An 18,513-nucleotide genomic window follows, 5' to 3' on the forward strand; every position below is an offset into this window, starting at 1 on the left:
ATAGATTATTTGCTTAGATTTTATTAACACGTTAAGCGCCTTAACAGTCACTGTTGACTATGTACAATTTAAAATATTATATCCTTCTATTAATAAATTTTAAGTAATTTAGAGATCACAAAAGAAGAAGAATTTTAGCAATGCAGAATTGCTTTTTAATAAAATCAACACATTACATGAAAGCACGTGAGACGGTTTGATTTATATAGAAAGCTTTCACTCGATTTTCTAACAGAAGATTTATTACTTCGAGCTGGCTTGTCGTTGAATTTCCTCAGCCAGGGACGCGTGAATTTTCGTGAGAAACCCGCGTCCGAGTCATACAAAGAGGCACCTGGCGAAAAGTCGAGATTCGCCGTCGAACGCGGATTTGTAAACCTCTTGGAAGACACGTGTAATCCGAAAGATAATCTGGCATAGTAGCGGCCGAGCCACTCTCGTCCACAGCCCGATTGTCGCCCTCGCGCATCCTTTAACGCGTCCTCGGCCTAGCAGATGGCTATCTTTTCTTGTTGAATTATCATCTCCCACAATGTAACAGACTGAAAGGATGAAACGTTCAACTTCAACTGGGCATACGCGTTTATATCTAGGAAGATAATTAGCGCGAGTGCTGGCGGGCACGCGGCGGGAACTGACAAAGAACAAATTCGCAATGGTTGTTCCGAAACCAGGTATAACCAGCCCCGAGACATCGAGATCAAAGCGCGTTGCTAAACAGTCGTTCGCGTGGAAAGGGAAATCCGAGTGTGGATCGCCAGTCTCGTTGTACATCGTTAAATCGTCCCCTAGTTTAAGACCTGAGCGAAAAGTCAAATATAAAGGCTGATTTAATATCGTTCAAAGTAGCGTAATATTCTCGGCTTCCTTAATAAGCCAGTAAAAGGTGAATTATTATAAGAGTGCATCTTGTCAAGTAGCTTAAATATAAAAGCGAAGTAAAAGATTAGTCAATTATTTTACGTGACTTCCGTTACGACCAGAGAAATCTTGATTTTTATAATTTACGAAGAATCGTCGACGTTCGTAGGCATGAAAGACGTCGATGGGCTTCGTAATAAATTTCACGGATCTAATTTAAACGGAGGGCCTGGAGGAGCGACAGATGTGCCTCTCGACGATTCGGGACCGCAAGAGTCACGATAAACTCTCATAATTCACTTAGGCGGTATCCCGGGCCCCTTGGCATTATAAAGCCGTCGGGGTAAATTCTCTATTGAATGCGAATGCCCGTTTCGTAACATTTGTATACGCGCGTACATACGATTATTCATACCTTCCCGGCATTGTACGTACTCAACGCCGGATCCATTGTCCCTCGCAATATTCGTCGGGACAGCAGATGGAAATTCTGATACACTCGACTAACGAATTCCATGGGCGTGAAATATTCTTCGAATAAACAAGGGAACGTGAATTCGGGAACACGAGTAATAATGACGGATTTTTATTAGATTTACAAGCATATCAGTTTAAAAAAGACTTAATTTGATGCATTTTATTGCATTTCTCATATTTTCTGTTTAACTTAATATTACAAATGTGTACTGCGAATTTCATACATTTATAAAAAAAATTCTGTTTTGCGAAATACATTTAATTTTGTAAATTGATGAAGTTTTATTTTGCACAGACTGATTATGTACAGTGTCGATGAGGGGGATGATGGGAAGATGCTCGATTTCCGGGCAGGATGGAACCAATCAGGGTATCGCGAAACGATAACCGTGCGTGGGAGCGTAATGATCTTGGCGGTGTGATCCGTATTGTCGTCGGTCGCCTAATTGCGAACTGTTTCACCGTGCTACGTGCAATCTGGCTTCTGCTCGGTGACGGTGGTGAATGGTGCATGGCGGTCGGCACAATAGATTCGGTTTGATGCATCGCCGTAGCGCAGCGGAGACCGTTAATTTGGTGCGCCCTCCTGGCCCACAGCGCGCCGATTGCCTCTGCCCGCCCTCGCCAAACATCGATCGCGTTAATAACTCGTCCAAGTAAATAATAGCGTTTACCGAAGCTACGTGCCTACAGTTTGTCACCCGTTCGGGTGCTGGGACTATCGAGCCTTTCGGGCTGCTCTCGTTAATACACGCTTGTCTTATTATTGATACACTCGATCACGTCCGTTTCTCGCTCTCTGAATTCTAAACGCCCTTACGTATGGACTTCGAAATGTGCTACCTTTATAAACGTGTATGAGTCGATATTCAGAATATTTTTAAGGAAAATAAGAAAAGGGTGACAAACATTAAATACTAACAATAAATGGTACAAATGTAAATTTAAAAGTAAAGCACATTAATTTGAGGAATAGGGAATAAAGAGAAATGAATGAAAAAATGTTATCTGGAAGTAACGAAATAGGGAAGAATAGAAGTAATTAGGTGCGAAACATTCTGCTCGGACAAAACAAGCCTAAATTATTGCAAAATCGATTGACAATAATGATCAGCCTATATACCACATAGTCTTATTTCATCTCGTTCAGATTGTTGGGAACTTAATATTCAGACTATGCTGACTTATGCCACTGATTATAATTGACTTATACTACTAATATTAAATTCTTCTTCGTGAATAAAGTGAATGAAACGATGAAAGATCTACACGAATAGGATAGCTTATTTATGTTGCAGCTTCCGTTTGTATAAACATCCTTATTTCTTATTCAATGAATCCAAGAGACACGTCTCGGCCGGTGTCGTCGAATCACGACCACTTCTCAGAAACGTTTTCACGCTGTGCTCACGATCTTGTTCACTGTATCTGTTCCAGAAACAATGCGAACGTCGACGCCCCGGCCGCGGTGCCCGCGCTGAAGAAAGAGCCGCACGAGAACATCGCCCGGATAGCCAAGCGGTACCTCGACGATAACATGCAGCAGGCGTGGATCAATCCTCGTCTAATATCGATGGTGAGTGAATATAAATACAATCATTACACGCCTCGTTTAACGATGCTAGCTCTCACACGCTCCATTAACTCGGACAATTTTCGACTCGTCTGCCTCTTTCTAAACAATCTCAAGTCGAACATTGCTTCACTGAATAATAAATAAATTAATTTACAAAATTATTGTTAAGGACATAGTTTGAATTTTGTGTATAAATTTGCATATTATTTTCATTTTTTAATTAATCGAGTCACAAGTTCTATTTCTTTTATTAAGCTAGTCATCTAAATAGCATCTCGCATTAAAATATAATTGAAGCGTAACTAGTGGTAGACGTTTGGAATAAAACTCGTTTGGTTAATCGAACAAACGACGCGGCTGATTAAACTTGGCCGACTAGATACTATGTAGCCAAGTCGTTGGATCGAACAGGTCTCCGGGATTAAGATGTTGGCTCGGAAGATGGTTAATCGCTTGCATGCTCCTTGTAACGCGTTCCTCGTGCCTGAATTGGCTCGCAACTCGATCCCCAGGGTGGACGCGTCGAGATCGATACGTGTGTAGATATTCCCCGTGCCTCGAGCGCGGAAAATTTGATGGAAAATTTATTTTCCGGCTGCAACCCTTTACACTCGCGTTTTCGTGCCCGGACCGGTTATTGAAATTCCGCCTTGCCCGTTCCACCAGCCACACGATATACATACATACATATTCGGACGCTGCATTCTCATCCATAAGTCTGGAAACACTTGCAGAAATAAAGTCGGCATCAAGAGAACACGTTTAGACTAGCAATCTAATTTTAAGGTAGATGAAAACTGGTATCATTTCTTTTAGAAAAATTGTTTATTAACAGATTGTAGATTTTTATGCAAGACGATTCAGTCATAATGTCAATTTGAAAAATATGTTGTGCAATTTTTCATAAATACATAAAATGCCTGTTTAATAAAACGCAAAATGAAAGAAAAGTTTGCATTGTAGTTACGAAACACTTAATTATTTACATTTCGTGGAACATTAAAATAGTAAAAAAATGTAGTCGATGAGACTGTTCGGCGAACTCGGTGAGGCGTGGACAGGTTAGATACGAGTCGTTAAGCGAGCCAATAACAAACTCGTGATCCACATAACCCTTCGTTACATCCCCGTTATTAGCCGATCCGATGCGAGGGCAGCAATCATCCGTGGCAGGTACCTAAGTCGGGTTTCGTAACCCGACGCGAACTCGTCCGTTCAGTTTCTTTTTTATCCTCCCCAGTTTCTCCTCTTTTCGTTCTCAGCCGCGACCTTACGTAACATCCCTGAGTTCTGGCCGAGTCGATAATTCGACCTGTCGGCCCTCGCACACCTGCGTGCACCGCACAATGCCGAGGCTGCCGTCGGTTTAGATATTCCTCCCTGCGCGCTCTCTCTCTCTCTCTCTCTCTCTCTCTCAATTTGCATATTATTTTCATTTTTTAATTAATCGAGTCACAAGTTCTATTTCTTTTATTAAGCTAGTCATCTAAATAGCATCTCGCATTAAAATATAATTGAAGCGTAACTAGTGGTAGACGTTTGGAATAAAACTCGTTTGGTTAATCGAACAAACGACGCGGCTGATTAAACTTGGCCGACTAGATACTATGTAGCCAAGTCGTTGGATCGAACAGGTCTCCGGGATTAAGATGTTGGCTCGGAAGATGGTTAATCGCTTGCATGCTCCTTGTAACGCGTTCCTCGTGCCTGAATTGGCTCGCAACTCGATCCCCAGGGTGGACGCGTCGAGATCGATACGTGTGTAGATATTCCCCGTGCCTCGAGCGCGGAAAATTTGATGGAAAATTTATTTTCCGGCTGCAACCCTTTACACTCGCGTTTTCGTGCCCGGACCGGTTATTGAAATTCCGCCTTGCCCGTTCCACCAGCCACACGATATACATACATACATATTCGGACGCTGCATTCTCATCCATAAGTCTGGAAACACTTGCAGAAATAAAGTCGGCATCAAGAGAACACGTTTAGACTAGCAATCTAATTTTAAGGTAGATGAAAACTGGTATCATTTCTTTTAGAAAAATTGTTTATTAACAGATTGTAGATTTTTATGCAAGACGATTCAGTCATAATGTCAATTTGAAAAATATGTTGTGCAATTTTTCATAAATACATAAAATGCCTGTTTAATAAAACGCAAAATGAAAGAAAAGTTTGCATTGTAGTTACGAAACACTTAATTATTTACATTTCGTGGAACATTAAAATAGTAAAAAAATGTAGTCGATGAGACTGTTCGGCGAACTCGGTGAGGCGTGGACAGGTTAGATACGAGTCGTTAAGCGAGCCAATAACAAACTCGTGATCCACATAACCCTTCGTTACATCCCCGTTATTAGCCGATCCGATGCGAGGGCAGCAATCATCCGTGGCAGGTACCTAAGTCGGGTTTCGTAACCCGACGCGAACTCGTCCGTTCAGTTTCTTTTTTATCCTCCCCAGTTTCTCCTCTTTTCGTTCTCAGCCGCGACCTTACGTAACATCCCTGAGTTCTGGCCGAGTCGATAATTCGACCTGTCGGCCCTCGCACACCTGCGTGCACCGCACAATGCCGAGGCTGCCGTCGGTTTAGATATTCCTCCCTGCGCGCTCTCTCTCTCTCTCTCTCTCTCTCTCTCTCTCTCTCTCAGCTCGTTTCCATTCTCGAGATCCGGGTGATAAAGATTCTGTATGCAGTAGTAGAGAATATCCGGTATGGAAAGCCGTGAAACGATTCTCCAGTACAGTTTAGTGTAATAAGGAATTGGCGATGCCTCGGTCATTCATTCGCGGACAGTGTGTCACCGCGAAAGTTGCCAGTCACGGGAAACGAGATGTCCGCCGCGGCGACAAGCGACGAGTCACGTCGCGAAATAATGAACATTACCGTCGCGTTAGCTGGTATACGTGCCGCGTGTACACCGTCTATTTGTCAAGCCCCGTTGAAAGCGCAGTTTCGCGATGATACGAGTTTACGCACTCGCGTGACCGTACGATTTACGGTCGTCCCCGGCTGCGTTATTAGCATGACGGCCTTCGAGGCTTTACAGATTACCCTGCGAAACCGGATCACGACCGGGATTCGTAAAGGATATCGGGGACTCGTGGCGAGGCAAGACGGTAGTCGGCTTCCGTCAGTACTCGAACGATGCCATTTGTAATTCGCTACCGAGGGTGCCTCGTTACGACCGGTTCTCCCGCCGGCTTTCATTCCCTGATCGATACCAGTCGCGTCCAAAGAGATCTTTCAATGATTTTTCTCGTTCTTACGCGCTCGTTCGGAACGATACGTTTACAAATTGCGTTAATAAACGGAACTGGGGCGTAAACGGGGAATGAATTATGTATCGAGTCTGAACGGCGGTAACGTCAGAAGCGAAAGTTAATTAAGAGACGGACTAAACTGGATTCATTCGCAGTCTCGTCAGCCATTTAATAATCCCGAAAATTCGCACGATTAGGAAGAAAGTGTAGAGGCACGCACACGCTCGAGTGTACATATATAGACTCTGTACGGGGCACGTAGATATACACAGAGGAGCCATCCCGTCTATCCCTGTGCGATTCCCCGAGTGCCCTGCACTCAGTTCCTCTAATAACAATAATAATAAGAAGGGATGGAGGCCCGTTTTAATCAGAGGGTCTGCCTGCCTGACGTGATTAACTCGAAGAGCCCAGGGAAGACGAGCAGAGGCAGAGAGGGTGGGTCTCGGGCGGCGAAGGTGGAATGACGCGGATGGCTGCTGTCATTTTCGGTGTTTATCATATCAGCGAGCCGGGAGGGTTTTCGTTTCGTCGCTTCTCGCCGTGGAATGGGGTTAAATCTTGGATTTCACGGCCGATTTGTACGAACCTTCTTTTTTTCTCCTCGTTGCGCGCCGACCAACGTCTTCACCCTTCACCATTACTCAACCGTTCGAGCGTGAAAAATGCCCGGAAAATCCCATGCCCTTTTATTTTCGGTCTGCCCGTTTTCCGGCAGAGAGTACGCGACGCTAATGTACAACCGTGAAAGGAGGGTAATTAAGTACTCGTACTTACACGTGCTCTGCCCTCTCCACGAATATTCCTCCGCAGTCGAACCAGAGGAATCGGATCGTGAGGATAATAAGCCCCGGTCGCCGCGGTATTGTTGGCGATTTTTACAGTAGACAATTTAAACAGGAAGACCCAAAGATGAATGCTATTATGTGTGCCATTGAAAACGAAGCGCGCGGAGGTAGGAAGTTCTCCTCGAAGAAGGATTTTACTCCGGGAGAGACGTCGCTCTTCTTCCCCGGAATTAAAGTCACGTCTATGGGGCTCCCGACATTGAGAATGTCTCCTCCGCTATTTCTCCTCCTCCTCCTCCTCCTCCTCCCCCGCCACTTTCGTTGCCTTACGTCTCGCGCTTTACTTTGCCCGTCTAATTAACAAGGTTTTCCTGAGGGTTTTCAAAGCGTCTTGCTACCGACGAGGCAGTAAATACACCGTCGCCCGGCGATCGACTCTTCTCTCCCTCCTTATCGGGGCGTCCGCCACCTCCCCCCCGTTTCATAAATGTCTCATCCACGTGGCGTTCGGCGAATTTTTCGATAGAACACCTTTCGGATATTTCTCGGTGCCACCGCAGCCCGGGCTTCGATGGCGCGGAACAAACTGGTTTCTTTCCGAGTCGAAAGAATCCGCCGAGTCACCCCGCGTATGGAAATTACTATGTGCCAGGGTGCGATGACTTCTTAAGTAGGATCGTGCCGCTATTTTCACGGGCTATCGGCTCCGTGACTACCACAAAAGAGCCGCGAACATTTCTCCAGTTTAACTCCTAACATTTACCCATGCATTCTCTTTTTTATACTTTGAATTTGTTCATTTGAAAGCTGCGCGATTAATGATTTCTTGTGAGACGGAGATGTCTCGTGTATCGATCGCCAGTTGAACGTCGCGAAACGGCGTAAGGCGCGAGTAAACGAAACGCGTTGGGGCAGAGATAAAGGATAGGAGGCCCGGTTTAATATTCCGCTTTGTTCGGTTCATTAGCGCGGCACAAAAGTGGCTTAAAATAATTGAGTCTACGCCGGGTATAATAGCCATTCTGATGTTCCATTGTCGGCCGGGGCTCGGACTCTCGATTCGCGGCGGTTATCAATGGGCTGCTTATTTCCCTCATTGTCGTCACCGCGCAACCCTCTTTGTTTTTGTTTAATTTTTCAGAACCCCTACGATATCTTCCGGCTCCTCGTATACGTCTGCATCGTCTCCATCCACTCGCGCTTCCTCCCCCTCACCACCCTGTCCCGGAGAGAAATTCTGATTTATCGTTGCACGGTCGTACCTCGCTTTTTTCCCATTACGTATTTTTGCTAACCCTCATTCGTCATAACAGCATTTCTTAATCGTTGGTCTCGTTACACGCGAGAGTCCAGCCTCGTAAGCATCAGACCAAGTCTAGATGAAAAAGGCTTGGTTCCTCAGAAAGTTTTGTCGTAATCGTTAACGACGCGATCAAGCTCCATGGATTTAAAAGTCCGAGGGTCGGGAAGGGTTGCTCGATTCTTTTTAAACGACCCGTCGTCGTCGAGATAAAGCGTGATAAAAAAAAAGAGCGAAAACTCTGTAGCTTCGATATAATTAAACGGCCGACGCGAACGTCTCATTTCCTCAAACGGCAACGGGAAACAGTCTTCGTAGATTCCCAAATTCGTACGAGAATTTAATACAGTCGTTCGTATTGTAAGTTTATCGAGGATCTCTGATTAGAATCGTAAAACAGTATGTTTTATCGCGAGTTCTTAAGAAAAATGCGGAATCCGAATTCCGAATTAAATAAAGGATTCATAAATTCTCGGGTAGCTCGGTCCGAAGGCGCGGGTGACGATGGCGCAAGGTTTTTCATGCACGTGAAGAAGAAAGTACACGGGGCGGCGTTTTAATTCCGTTGTTCAAGCCCCTCGTGCCTCGCCGTATTTTTTCTTTCTCATCCGCCGAACACTCGCCGGCGTTTTCCCATTTTCTCTTCCCGCTTCATCCTCTCCCTCTTTTTTTCTTTCACCCCGCGTCTAATATTCTTATCCAACGACGCTGCTCGCGGTTCGCATTTCTCGCGCTTCTTCCGGTAATATCCGGCCACTTTCTCTCCATAAACCTTTAAGTTTATGGTAAATTGGCCAGAGGGATTTTTATGCCTCTCTCCCCGAGTCACGTTTCTCTTCATTTTTTCCTTTCTCCTTCGAGGCCTGCTCCCGTTTCGCTTCGAGTATCGTTTCTCGGCCGCGTTTTCCGTTCGGAACGAAAATACCGACGGCGGCCTCAAACGTTCCATTGCAAACGGACGCGACAAAGCCCACCCTTTAGACGACTGAAAACGTGGAAAATCCGAGGCGGCTGGTATGAAAAATTGTAGCTGGCCAGTTGAAAAATGATTGACCTGGGTTCATTTACCAGCTAGCGGTTGTCTCGAATCCCTGGCGAGGACCCGAGCATCGTGGATCCTTGTCGGCACGTTGTTTTGATGGCTCCCACGTCGGTTCTTGAGTAATTAATAACGAGAAGTCGCGTACACGCTGTTTTAGGGGTGGCAACTTAAACCACCCCCCGATGCTGCCTCTCGACATCGAAGAACGCCACGGGGCGCGAGAATGAAACTTCCGAAGTCTTCTCGAGTGTCTCGACTGCCGCGAGGATTCTTGTTATAATACACCACTGGCTTCTTCGTCGAGCCTGACGTTCCCACAGTCTCGCGGAAGGAGTACACGACGGTTGATTGAAAGACTGGAGTATCGTTGAGTTTGATAATAAAGTGAAGCATGACAGGTTCGTGGAATCCTTGCAATTGTGTGGGATTAATCAATAGGATTTGCAACGTTATACGCATTAATTCGATAATAAATCTGGATAGAATTAAATTACTTAATTTATCTAATTTTCATTTCTTAAATTCTGCTTATAATAATCTATAAATTCAATAATAAATTTGTACACGGTTTATTGAAATGAACAAGTACTTATTTTATATATTGAAATAGGATTGTAGAAAGCGTGACGTGTATTTGTATTTTTATCAGTTAATTTTAAATTGCCATGGATTAAGTCAGTTCTAAGAATCAATGACCATAATTTCGTGAATAGTGCCTGCGTGTAGATACGCAGGCAACGTGTATAGCACATAAGTCGACCAGTATAAGAGGTAATATCGCGAAACGGCAGATAGCTTCCGCAAATCCCGCTGATCCCCCTTCAATGCACGGTTCTGACGTCTTAAGGTTATGACACCTTCCGCGATACCACCTCCGGTTTAATATTTATAAGTCTGCCAATGATAGAACACCCTCGAGTCTCGTGCTTCATAAGTAAAAGTAAAACTAACAGGTAACAGATTTCAATTACCAAGCAATTGTCTCGATCTCCATTTTTATTCGGCTTTGTTCTCGGCCTGATCGATTCCTCGAGTCTTTCCCTCTGAATCGTTGTAAAGGAGGGTCGCGCCTAAAAAGACTCGGGTCATTTGGCAAAGTGCTACTTTGTGTCGCGTAAAAAAAGCGGCTGCGTCCCTCACCGGTTATTTCGCAGTCAGCGTTTTCCGAATCTTCTAACCCTCTGCCGGCCCCGTCGGGACCCGTCGAACCGCGTCTCCTCGCGACGACGCGTGCCAGGGGTTTGCAAATGGTTCGAGTCAGACGCGCTGCTCGGGCAATTAGTTTTTAAAGCGGGGGTGGCCGCTGAGGTGCGGATAGCTCAATCGGCAAAAGCAATCTGCTCCCCGGTGCAAAGGAAAACTCCCGATTCGGAGGTATCGCGTCAGTGAACCGTAGCCGCGACGGATCCCTTTTTCTCTCGTGGAAATCGTTCCTGGCAAAAACGAGAGGGAAAGCGTGAAAGGCGTCGGCCTCGTTCGTGCGCGCTTGAGATATCATCGTTCGATAATGTTTGAAAACCGCAATATTAAGATAAGGGGATACGCCCGACGTCGCAATGGATCGTGAAGGATTAACTTTCACGTGGCCGATTTGCATGGCGGATGCCTAGATAAATATCTGTCTTACGTAAAAGTCAACGCGCGCGGTCTACGCAATAGCGTGAGCATTCCCTTTTTCCTGGATAAATTCGAAAATAACATGTCCTCCACCTTCTCCAGTCTGTTTAAATTTATTCACTAAGATTACAATCGGACAATGAAATTTCCTCTACCAATTCGTGAAACTTTTCTCAAGTACGTCGGATAACAGCTTAAGGATGTATTGGCTATACAGTCAATCCCAAAAGTTTATGCACTTTAGAAACGCATTTTTTAAAAAGAAATCAGATGTCGGAAGAACATNGCTATTTATTATTAGCATTATTTTTCCGACGTCTGATTTCTTTTTAATTATAGGAAATGCGGTTTTCTAAGGTACATAAACTTTTGGGATTGACTGTATAGCCAATAGATCCTTAATCGGTTCGGAAATGCATAGTGCGTAGTCCGAGTAATAAGTTATCTGTGGCAAGAGAGGAAAGATCGTCGGCGCTCGAGGAAGAGGGAGTGTGTCGAGATGGTGAATCAGGGGATGAGGGGTCGGGAGCGAGGGGGCGCGACGTCGGCCGTCGTTAATTTATGGACTTATTTTTCCCGGTCCTGCGGTCGCAATTAATCCTGCGCTTTAATTGCTTCGTAACGCGCCCCCCTGCCGAAAGGATCTTTCGATTTGATTAATCGGATTCGACGGATGTCGCCCCCACGGAAGGGACGAAGTCATTATGTAACGGAAAGAAGGAGAGGTTTCCACGGTTTTTGCGCTCGCCGCGAAGATGATTTTCGTTCGTTCGGTTGATTCACGTCCGCGAGATCAGTACAACGATTGCACGAGTAATATTGGTAACATCCGAGAAATATACCGGGGCCTGTCGACGAAAAATCGAATAAAAAAAGGGGAGATCAATGGAGATAGGCGACGCACGGTGGGGCGACCTTTTGAGGAAAAATAATCCAAATATTTAGAGGGCTCGAGACCGGAGAGCGAGCCATAAAAATTCCATCAAATTCCCGTTGCATTAAATCCCCGTGAAAAACCTGGTGTAAATTAATCCGCGGACGCGCTCCCGCACCTGCGTTCGTTATCGCGCGTTTAAATCATTGAAATACCGAAACCCGAAGACAACGAACTACGTTCTGTGTGTATAAAAAAATTAAAGGTCACCGGATTACGTAGTTTTATTGGATCCGTGTCCAGGGATATACATACATCCCCTTGGAAATAATTATTCGCATCTGGGAAACGGCGCACTCGCCTGGGATTCACCCTTTCATCCGGCGTCCATTTGTTTACGTTACCGCGAACGGAAATTTGCGAAAAATTCCCAGGGCTCGCTTCATGCGACGGCGAGCAAATCAAATTCGGCCGCACAGCCTGTTGTGTGAAACCGAAAAGTTACATCGTTCGTTTCTCGATTTCCGATACGCCTGTACCGACGCGCGCTTTCGATCTAAATCCAATCTGAATCCGGAGAATGCGGTTCGCTGGTCATCCATTATTTTTGCGTGTTTTTTTAAATCGTTCGCTCCGCACGCGATTAATTGTTTCATACCCGTCAGGTAAATTCTTGCGGTCAGACAACGGAACAAATTTTGACAAAGGAACCTGGTTCCACCGCAAAAGTTTGATTAACTCGGAATACTCGAAGACGACGTCGGTTCCGTCGTCGGAAACGGAAAGGGGGGTCGTCCCTCTGACCTCCGTCCGACTCGTTGCAACGGTAAAGTTCACCCGGTCGAGGTAACAGCCACCTAAATGCACTTAACGATCTTCGCCGCGGTATCGTTGGCCGTTTCACGCTCGTTTCTCTTGGACCCCGAAATTAGTGGGGCGGAAAGATACGCGATTCCCTCGGATACGTTGCCGGTAAGTAGTGGCCGGCCAGCCTAAATACTCGGCTTCGGGAAGACGCGAGAGAAACAGGACCGGGGAGCGAAGACGGGATTTACGGCCACTTTATTCTTCATCAGACGGCGCGGCGAAAAGGAAAAAAAAAAGAATGGAAGACGCGGGAAGAGATCGCCCGGGCGACGCGGCGACCAAAAATTTATCGTCTAATTTATTAGTCTCGCGGCTTCGTGCATAGTTTACTTTACTGGCCTCGGGAGAGCAATGCGTGGAATATTTGATCGGCGAGGGTGCCCCTGGGTGCTTTCGAATCATTTTTGTTTCGCTTTTTGCCGCGGCGGAGCCAGAGAAAACCGATACGCGATGTCTGCCTGCGAACTCGAATTGAATTTTTTCTACGATTTATCGACTCATTTCCAACCTGGCAGGAAACGAAGCACGCAGATAGAATTCGACTAAAAATATGTACGAACAATTAGGTGGACGTAATTGAATTATGTACATAATCGCAAGCTTTCTATCTACGATTTTATGTATTTCAAATAGAAAACAACGTTATGGCCGAAAGATATTTTATAAATCGACGTCGTTAATGTTTTATTTAGCATGAAAATTTGATCGCATAATTTCTCAACGAATAATAATTTTCGAAGAAGTGTCGCGGTCTATTTCGATGTTTAATGAGGTTTGAACGGTGGTAGCGACAAGCCAAGCTCAGATTCTGTCGTTTCAGTCGCAAGAACTCTCCCCCGTTTCCTCCACCCCCTTATAAATCATACTTCTATCCGGTTGGTTAACCCGGGGACCCCGTGGCTATGTTTATGTGCCATTTGCCGGGAAAGTGAAATAATCGTCGTCGCCGGCGCTCTATAATCGCTGTCGTCGACATCGCCGTTATCGTGGATCAGCCGCAGAATTTCCCGTCGTCGTCGCGACGAAACGGAAACAAACGAACGAAATAAAAGAACGTCTGGTAATTTGTGCGAAAATTCGTGCGTCCTCCTCTGTTTCCCGTTTTATTAAAGGTACGCCAGTTCGTCGAAATGAAACGGGTGGCCGCGCATTAATAAGTAATTTAATGACGAACACGCGGCGCATTGGTAATAATTCCAAATGCCCGGGATTAGCGTAGGTATGTATTGCTCGTCGTGAATGACGAGATTCTTCCGGCCGCGCAACGAATCGTTAAACGCTCCGCATTAACGAGCACGTTATATAATACGTTATTATAAACGTGTTAATGGCCGGTTGCGATATTAAAGCCCCTGGCTGCTACCGTGTATCGGAATTCGTTACGGGTAGCGCGGTGGAATGTGGCCCGTTATCGACGAAACTTTCTCGTCTACCGCCTCGGACACACGGTATAAATTATGCCCGGATTTCCGCGTGTTCTGGAATTTCGTCGGAATTCGTCGCCCTCGTCTAATTCGCTCCTTCGTCAACCCCATCGCGCCTCCGATCGCCCTTTTTTCACATCCGCCCCCCCCCCCCCCCCCCCCCCCCCCCCCCCCCCCCCCCCCCCCCCCCCCCCCCCCCCCCCCCCCCCCCCCCCCCCCCCCCCCCCCCCCCCCCCCCCCCCCCCCCCCCCCCCCCCCCCCCCCCCCCCCCCCCCCCCCCTGCCGCTCTTTATCCGTTCACCAAGGTAAACAGTCGACGCCTGAAAGTATAAGCGCAAACATTCAGCCTCTGTTTCTACTTTCCTTCTTCCTTTTTGCTTTCTTCGTTTCGGTGTCGATGGATTTATGCCCCACCCGCGCGACTTATCTCGTCGGTGACGCGACGCGACGCCGCGGACGGGGATTGAAACCGATATATCGAGGGGTGGTTGCGCGAATAATTTTCTGCGGGGGATCGATCGGTAAAATTGAATATTCTCGTTAAGAAAATATTTCCACAGGCTCGGCCGGCGCGGATTAAGCCGGCTTTGAATCTCGACGTCTACCCCCGCGCCTCCCTACCTCGCGCCTCCTCCCGACGACCCGACGGTTCGAGCACGTCAACCGTGCGCCTCCTCTGTCTCGTCGCGTTTTGAAAATCTTCACGTACGTCTGGACGCAATTAAAATAATTATTTTGTCGTGCGCCTCGTTTATCGACGATTACTGCGTCCTCGAGGAGGGAAAAGAATTAAAAAGTGTTAGTGACATGATCAAATAATACCATGAAATGCCAATTAATCGTACTCAACAAATATTGAAGTTAGAAGAAAAAAATCATAGAATCTTTCTTGTAGAGGACATTAGGATTTGTTCGTCATAAATCAAATACTTTCCTTATCTCAACATTTATCAACGCATATATTAAATTAAAGATTGGACTTTGCAAACTGTGCCAAGGAAAGACAAAACGAGAGAAATGATAATTTCTTTAGATTCTCTTTTTGTTATGTCTATCCCTTGTCCTGACTTAATTGCTAAATTCATAATTAACGTCCCGGCTAAAATCTTTAGAACATACGAATTATTTTTTGTTGGACGTCATCGTTCTCTGTGCGGTTATTATTACTTTTCTCTCTAAATGAATTATTCTTGAACATCTACTTCTCTCTAGTATCACAAGTATTATTTCACTCTCAATTATTATACTTCTCCATTCTTACATTTGTTATTTTAAATGTGTATTTTAAATTTAGTGTTTGTTACTCTATATCAATGGGATTTATAAATCTACACACTGATAATAAATATATTTATCAAACTGAAAATAATTTCGAGTGACGATATTCGGACAGCCTCGTTTTAAGAGTGCTCACAGCCCGCAGCGGTTCCACCCCTCGCGACCGCGTACTTGACAGTTGATTGAAAAGTTACCGACGCCCCCGATCCCGAAGATAAGTCCCCGAAATTAAATCACTGCGCTTTCGACGGGGGACGAACCGAGTCCTGGGGTCGTTCCTGGCGTTTGTTTCGCGGACCATTAGGTCACGTCAGGGGTGCCTCCTTGGGGAGGAAAAAAACCTCTTTTGTGACCGAATCGTATCGAGATTTCTTACCGCGGGCGGTCGTTTCTTTTGTTATCAAGAAACTCGGAGCACTTGTCATCGGTTAAAAGTGCAAGAGTTTTGCAATTTATCTCGACAGTCGGCGAGAGAATAACGAGGTCGCCGGTTACTCTCCTTAACAACCCCGGTTGATTGTAACCGCGGCGTCTAAGGCGCCGTCCTTTCTTCGGCCTCTGTTCTCGTTCTTTTTCGTAAGAACCACGGCGTGCAGCGATCTAGCTGCTTGTAAAGACGTCTTTTCATTTTCGCTACGGCTCGCATCCTCGCATCGCGACGCTCCTCTTTCGTGGCCGACACTCGAGAGTACTCTTCGCGATGGCCAAGAGAACAGACTCAACGTCGCATATTATGCTGGCCTAACGCGCGTGACCCTCGCATAATGGAGGCCGAAGACGAGCCTCGCGCGGAGCAGAAGTCTTGTAACGAGCTGCGGCTCCGTTCTCGCGTAAATGGAAAGTAGACGCGCGAATTTTAATTACGAGAAAGAAGCGACGCTCTCTCTGCGATGATCTTACGCCAAGGGGATCATCGTGTTCTTTCCTAAAAACGGTTGCCCTTCATTTATCATCGGAGGTATCATCGTAATGGCAGAACAACATCGACCGTCCTTTTTTCGCGTTGACGGCAATTAATTATGAGCCGGCCACGCGATCCGTGGATCCATCAGTTAGTAACACCGGTCTCGTTAACGCGTATAATTAACGAATTGCGATCACTGATTACCCCCGGGGGTATATCGATACTCACCAGCCTCGAATTTCTCGATTCCGCTAATTACCCTCGTGTGATTAACCAAATGCGTTTCTTGAGAGCTTCCGCTCTCGTTCGGGCCTTTCGATATCTTTTTTCAAAAGAATTCTCGGCTCGCGTGTCATACGCGTTATCACGTAAAAGCGTCGTTAATGCGATCGAGCCCGGTGGTCCCGGCTCGCGCTTCCGACAAATCGTACCGTGACACGCACTCGGCTTTGTTACATTTTTATGCAACGCCGTAATTGTTTCATAAAAAATTGCACGTTCATTTCGGTGAAACGTTCAATCAATTTACTCGCAATATCTCGGTTCGTTCATTTTATCGTCAGGTTTCGAAAGACCCTTCGGTGCGGTAGACGGCAGAACTGTTCTGATTAAGATTTACGAGGTCGGTCTATCGAAAGCAATCGGAAACGATTGTCTCGGATCGCGTAGACATAAACCATCCCAGCACCTCTGGCTCCCAAAGAGCCTGCGTTCGGTACGGAGACCGCAAAAGGGGCGGCGGAAACGGAAACTGCGTACGGAGACGTCTCATCCGCAGCGCGCTTTAATCAATGCTAACGATCTCTCGGTTATTCGAAGGGAGGGCTGACCTTTCGCGGTACTTGCGAGGGTCAGTGCTCTTGATGAAATTACGTTGCCGGCGTCCGAAACGTCCTGCGCCCTTCGCAAACGAACACGACGCGGATCAAAATTATTCTCAACGCTGCGACGAATCGGTCGAAATTCGAAAGGGCCGTCTCGTTTGATTCTTCTTTTCCGTGTGAAATTAACTTGCGTCTTGAGGATTTTCAAATTGGATTTCATTAGCTGGAATTATACGGGGGAAATACTAAGTGGCCCGGAATTTCTCTATGGCTCGGAACGAGTTCTTTCCGAAGTTGCTGGCCGGGCAAGAAAATTGGAACAGGGCCACTCGTCCGTATGCAATTAAAGTTCCAATGCGGCTACCGCTGATTTATGGCTCGTAAAAGGGATTCGTTACTCGTCCCAATAGTTCGCTCGTTTTAAATAGAGACCGTTCCATTTCTTCCGACCCGGAACCACTGCCAAGAGTCGACTCAGTGTTACTCAGAGAACTGACGTCTCGTTTCCAGCTGTTAAACACGCGACGATATTGTTAAATGATTGTTCCTCTCGATAGTCGACGCCGTCCTCGCCGCGAGTAGCATAGCGTTAAGTGAACTCAAAGGCTCGCACTTGCTTTTTACAAAGATACCGCCGCGGTTTTAATTACAATGCAATTTTCCTTGCGTTCCTTTAAAACGCTGTTAGGCTTCCACTCGAACACACGCACACGCCAGCGCCGTTTTGATCCGCGGAGATTAAAGGGGCGGAACGCCCCCTTTTTCATCCCTCACGCATCGCGATGCTACGAATCTCTCCCCTCGTGCTTCCCGACGTCTACCGCAAGTGTGCAAATATCTCGCAGATTCGCGACTATCTCGTGTAATCGTCGCCTATTTCTTACATAATCTAGTAATTTATTGTACAATGAATGGACGATTATCTGGATGAATAAATTCATAAATAGGTCAAAGGGCATGAAATAAAATTTTTCTGCATTTCGTTACTTTTTTTTTTATTGGTATTCGAGGTAACGAGGCAGCGGATGTTACAATCTAATTAGATACTGAAATGATATCTTCTGACTCGTTATTGACTACTTATACGTATTTCTATGAAAAAATTCAAAGGGAAGCTTATATGATACGTGATATTCTGAAGCAACAAGGGGATCTTAAATGACAAAAGTTTCTTATGAGTTATTATAGTAATATGTCCCATGGTTTGCTGGCAAGTCTTTCTCGTGATTTCGTTGTAACGATCAATCAATGTCGAGCGAATTATTATCATCTAAATGCCCAATTTTCTCGTATTTCTTTATATATATTCATATAGTAAATCTCGAGGTTTCAAATGCTAGAAATGAATGGTTAACACTAGATTGCCCAAGGAAGTCATTTTGACTGCTTTTGGGCAAATGTACAAATAATAATGCAT

At 45.8% G+C, this 18,513-nt stretch overlaps 1 protein-coding gene across 4 annotated transcripts in view; it reads left to right on the plus strand.

Annotated features, from left to right (window-relative positions):
- The window catches only part of LOC108624168 (kinesin-like protein CG14535), a 265,820-nt gene that overhangs the window by 83,303 nt on the left and 164,004 nt on the right, over positions 1-18,513 (plus strand). For all 4 annotated transcript variants that reach the window (XR_003389064.1, XM_018023280.2, XM_026812899.1 and 1 more), the window contains one exon: positions 2,776-2,914. Coding sequence is in view for 3 of the 4 variants with exons in the window: in XM_018023280.2 (XP_017878769.1) it covers positions 2,776-2,914 (139 nt within the window). In the remaining variant the exon portion in view is untranslated. The remainder of the gene's footprint in view (positions 1-2,775; positions 2,915-18,513) is intronic.

This window comes from Ceratina calcarata, unplaced genomic scaffold, assembly GCF_001652005.2.
Source record: "Ceratina calcarata isolate Rehan_Ccalc_2016 unplaced genomic scaffold, ASM165200v1 scaffold301.2, whole genome shotgun sequence".
NCBI lineage: Eukaryota > Metazoa > Arthropoda > Insecta > Hymenoptera > Apidae > Ceratina > Ceratina calcarata.